This window comes from Mya arenaria, chromosome 14 (genome assembly GCF_026914265.1).
Source record: "Mya arenaria isolate MELC-2E11 chromosome 14, ASM2691426v1".
Lineage (NCBI taxonomy): Eukaryota > Metazoa > Mollusca > Bivalvia > Myida > Myidae > Mya > Mya arenaria.
This window is the reverse complement of record NC_069135.1, coordinates 30,669,436-30,674,273: the sequence shown is the minus strand read 5'-3', so window position 1 is coordinate 30,674,273 and position 4,838 is coordinate 30,669,436. Positions and strand designations below refer to the sequence as shown.

Here is a 4,838-nt window from a genome sequence, read left to right as displayed (position 1 = left end):
CATGTTTGGCAAAATCAAATATGTCGATAATTGACTTCCTTTCGTGGAATCAATAGGACGATTTGAAGGTTTATTTGAAAGATCGTAAATTAAAAAAAAAACATAAATATCAGATTCTTTCTTCATTTGGGCTTGGTTATTACTGTTCTTTAATGCATTATACAATTCAGTCTTTAGTTAGTAAGGAGGACTCGAAAAAACCCAAGAGATGGCGTCTTCATTCATTTCATCTCGTCATAAGGTGTCGGATTTAATTCATGACTTCTCATGTTCTCCTTGTGAAGAAAACGGACTTAACTCTGAGGCTAACTACTTTTGTGTTGATTGTTCAAAATATTACTGCTCTCGATGCGAGTCCAAACATGGCGGCCTGTTTAAGCGGCACAGAATACTTGATCGGAAGGACGTGAAGAAATGGGCGGCGGTGCCTGGGACGGTCGTGGACGATCTGGAAATATGCGAGCACCATCCCGGGAAAAAAGTGGAGCTGTTCTGCGGAGACCACCAAGAGCTGTGTTGCCATATATGCGTCTCCGTTGAACACAGGTACAAATCGTATAGCGAAAGTAGCTATGTCAGCAATCACAAAGGGAACTGAGTACACAAAAAGATACCGTAGATATAAACAAAAAGGCATTTAAGCCTTATATTGGTAAAGTAAACATATGTAGTATAGGTAGCATTTTTTCATAAACAGTTAGTTTTAGATCCATAACAAATAATATGTTTTGCCAGATCTCTTCAATTATTTATTTTTATGTTAATGTCGTTATTAATTTTCTTTTTTTTTTAATTGAAGACAATGTTCGATGATACAACATATACCAGACATAGCAAGAGACATTTATGACAAAACAGAATTCAAACGGCTTCCACAACAAATCACAGACATCCAGTCAAAAATCAAGAAGCTGCAAGAGTCCCGCATGAAAACTCAACAATGCATACGGGATTCCCGTGTCCACATCCTATCAGAGATCAGAGCTTTGCAACGAAAGATCGATCAGGTCCTTGACCAATTGGAGCAAGCCACAATAAAAAAGATGGACGATATGGTTGGAACGTTTGAGCAGCAGATAGAGGAAGACATTAAACATTCCACACGGATGAGCAAAGACATTAAATCACTTGCAGATAACATAGCGAAGAGTAAGATGAACGATTCCTTGGTCTACGTAGGATATTCAAGATGTCAGGAAATGATTACAGAAACTAATGCTTTCCTCGAAGACACTACAACCAAACAAGAGGTGGGGTTGGCGTTTGTGCCAAATACAGGTATAAACGACCTCATTGATTCTATTGTTTCTTTGAAATTGTTTGGAGAGATTACTAATACGTCCCATGTTTTCAATGTTGAAAATGTGAAACAATCCAATGTAAAACTTAACATTGACAAACAAATCTCAAACATAAGTGGAATATGTGAACTGTTAAGTGGAGAGGTCGTTCTCGTTGACAATTACAATTGCCGTCTAAAGCTCCTGAACCAGTCCTATCAAATTGTCGATCACTGTGACGTTCCAACTTATCCAGGAGATGCATGCCACATCGCGGGCAATGAGTTGGCGGTTTCTGTCAACTGTAATGGTAAGGACAGACATGAAGTTCTTTTCTTCAACATGATGAATTTAAAGCTACAACAGACAAGAAAGTTAACGTTCAATCACATAGTACGACAAATAGCTTATCATTCAGGGCGTATGTTTATCGCATCTTTTACTGCACTTTACTCTTACGACAAAGCAGGCAATGATAGGAGAAAGATGTTTGAGGACGAGTCGGATACAGAGACCGTTTACAGTTGTGCTGTAAGCTTTGATGGCAGTAAAATTTACATCACACGTTACTCAAAAGATGAGCTTCTAACCCTGCATAGAACAGGATTTAAATTAGAGACGTTCAGCGATCCTGATATGAAAGGTCAACGCGCCATACACGTGTCACCTCTGGGCCACGTTTTTGTCTGCTCGTATAGCTCAAAAACCGTACTTCAAGTGGAAAGGGAAGGAAAGAGGAAGCTGGCTACACTGGCTACGCAGGCTGATGGATTGGTGAAACCACATTCACTGTGTTACAGTAGTCGTTCATCCAGCGTTTTTGTAGGACAACATGAAAATAACAACATTATTGTGTTGAAGGTGAAATAATGATTTACAAAAACGTTCATCAGAAGATTTTGTACACTCGATAATAAGCCTACTTCTATAAAAATAGACTTTGCGTGAGTGTGAGAACTTGTTAATAATAATATATATGTTAGCTTTTATTAAGAATGCTAGAGTGATATACCGCTGGGTGTAAAATGTGTGATTTATTGCTGAGTTGTACAACATTATATAAAAAAATATACATATTGCAAAAAAGTATCATATCTTTGATTGATTGTAAATACTTTACTTGTAAATCATTATTTGAATAATCTTGATTGCCAAATGAACATAATCACATATTGTTTTAATACTATATATATATATATATATATATATATATATATATATATATATATATATATATATATATATATATATATATCTTATTCAGCTTTAGATGATTTTTTTACCTGAAAACATAAATTATGTTGCTATTGTTATTTTGTTTACTTATACAGCCTCTGTTTTATTCTACCGATTCACCGGATTCAACAGCTTATAACTCATTGGTGAAAATATAATTTCGAGCACTAATCGTTCGATAAATTATAAATGGACCTTTAAAAATTATAATTGAGTATAAAGAATGCGTTATCTCAATTTCCTGGTTGGCATGCAAATTAAGTTAACAGAAAAGATGAAAAGGAGAATTTAACATATATGGTTATCTTAGAGCTGTTCTCTTACAGATTAATAGTTTTTACCAAAAATAAAGTGTTTTTTCTCTAAATCAGCTCTTTTTTGTAACAAGGCCTTCATTTCAGTCATGTAAGATAACTCAAGATATAACAGTTTCAATATTTGGAAAACTGCTGAAAATATCATTTTTCTTAAAGCTGCACTTTCACAGATTTACCGTTTTTACAACTTTTTTATTTTTTGTCTTGGAATGAGCAATTTTTGCGTAAACATCTGCAAACCAGTGGTAAAAGACTGCTGACAAAAGATTTGATCGCAGATTTTCATATTTCCGCTCGAAAATTAATGTATTGCTAAAAGCGTTACTAACGGTTTAAGAAAAATGTATAAAACATCAATTTTTGAACTTAAATATAAAAATCTGCGATCAAATTGTTTTCAGTAGTTTTATATGACTGGCTTACATGCATTTTTGCATAAATAGGCACGTTCCAAGACAAAAAAAGAACAGTTGTCAAAACGAATAGTCTGTAAGAGTGCAGCTTTGAAGCGTTAGTAACGCTTTTAGTTACAAAACATAAAAGTTCGGATATGAATATGAATAACCGCGATCTGATCTTTTGTCAGCAGTCTTAAGCACTGTTTCTAAACATTTACGCAGAAATTTGCTCATTCAAAGACAAAACAGTATTGATAAAAAGGTTGTCAAAACGACCAATCTTTGAGAGTGCAGCTTTAACATCCATCTGTGACTAAACATATGGGAAATGTTATGATTTAACATTTTAAATATGTTTTATTGTCGATAAGTTTCTAAATAAATGCATTTTTAATTGATACATGTTGAATTCATAATACTGGTATTATGTATATTGGAGGCTGCATCTTATTGTACTTAATACTACTTTTTCATTATATATCTGCACGGCTTCATAAGATTGTACTTGCAAAACGGATGTGTTCACTGTCTGACCTAATTCTCTGAATGTCATTGCAATAGCACATGTATTCCTTATTTTAGAAGCAACCCAGGGTAAGACTACTAGTATCCCCTCATGTGTCTTTTTCCTCCACTTGTTGTCGCCCTTAGATTTGGGTGAAATTGCAATATTTATTAACTCAAGACATTTAAAATTATGTCGATAATGTCCAAAAAATAGTAATATTTTAACGATCCTAATCACCTCAGGTTTGAATCTTTCACCAGCACATGCAGTACTTTTTAAAAAATTATAGTATTAAGTTTATTGTTGCATGCTAGGGCTTCTAGTTTAATTGCAGTAACCAAAATAATGAACCAAGATAATGCAATTGAAATTTAACGACTCCATAAATAAGGTTACATAATTTATTACTTCTACAACTGCTACTGCTGCTGCTTCTAATGCTTCTGCTACAACTACCACCACTACTACTATTACTACTACTACTACTACTGCTACTGCTAATGGTACTGCTACTGCCACTGCTACTGATACTGCTATCACTACCATTACACATACAACTACTACTACTACTACTACTACTACTACTACTATTACTACTACTACTACTACTACTTCTACTAATACTACTACTACTTCTTCTACTACTACTACTACTACTACAACTACTACTTCTACTACGACGACGACGACGACAACTACTACAGCTGCTACTTCTGCTCTTGCTGTTGTTTCTAATGCAGCTGCTGTTTTTACTGCTACTGCTGCTGCTACTACTACTTCTCCGTCTACAAGAGGATGATGTTGATGCTGCTGCCGCTGCTGCTGCTGTTATTACTTCTGATGCTGCTGCTGCTGCTGCTGCTGCTGCTGCTGCTGCTGCTGCTGATGATGATGATGATGATGATGATGATGATGATGATGATGATGATGATGATGAAGATGATGATGATCACAAACAATATTCAGTTGACATATACAGTTCGATTAGCAGAAAGGCACAACGACATTGACCTGTCGTCGTTTTATTGTTAACCTTTCATTTGAAGTTTCACACCATAAACGTTTGTATTTGAGGGATCACGTAAATAACGTTTTGACA

General features: G+C 35.1%; 1 protein-coding gene across 1 annotated transcript; it reads left to right on the top strand.

Moving 5' to 3' along the window:
• The first annotated feature begins 208 nt into the window (after positions 1–208).
• LOC128215994 (uncharacterized) lies at positions 209–2,162 on the top strand. The gene is made up of 2 exons (XM_052922591.1): positions 209–546; positions 800–2,162. The coding sequence occupies exons 1-2, from the start codon at positions 209–211 to the stop codon at positions 2,148–2,150; spliced, it is 1,689 nt and encodes a 562-aa protein (XP_052778551.1). The 3' UTR covers positions 2,151–2,162.
• The last annotated feature ends 2,676 nt before the right edge of the window (positions 2,163–4,838 follow it).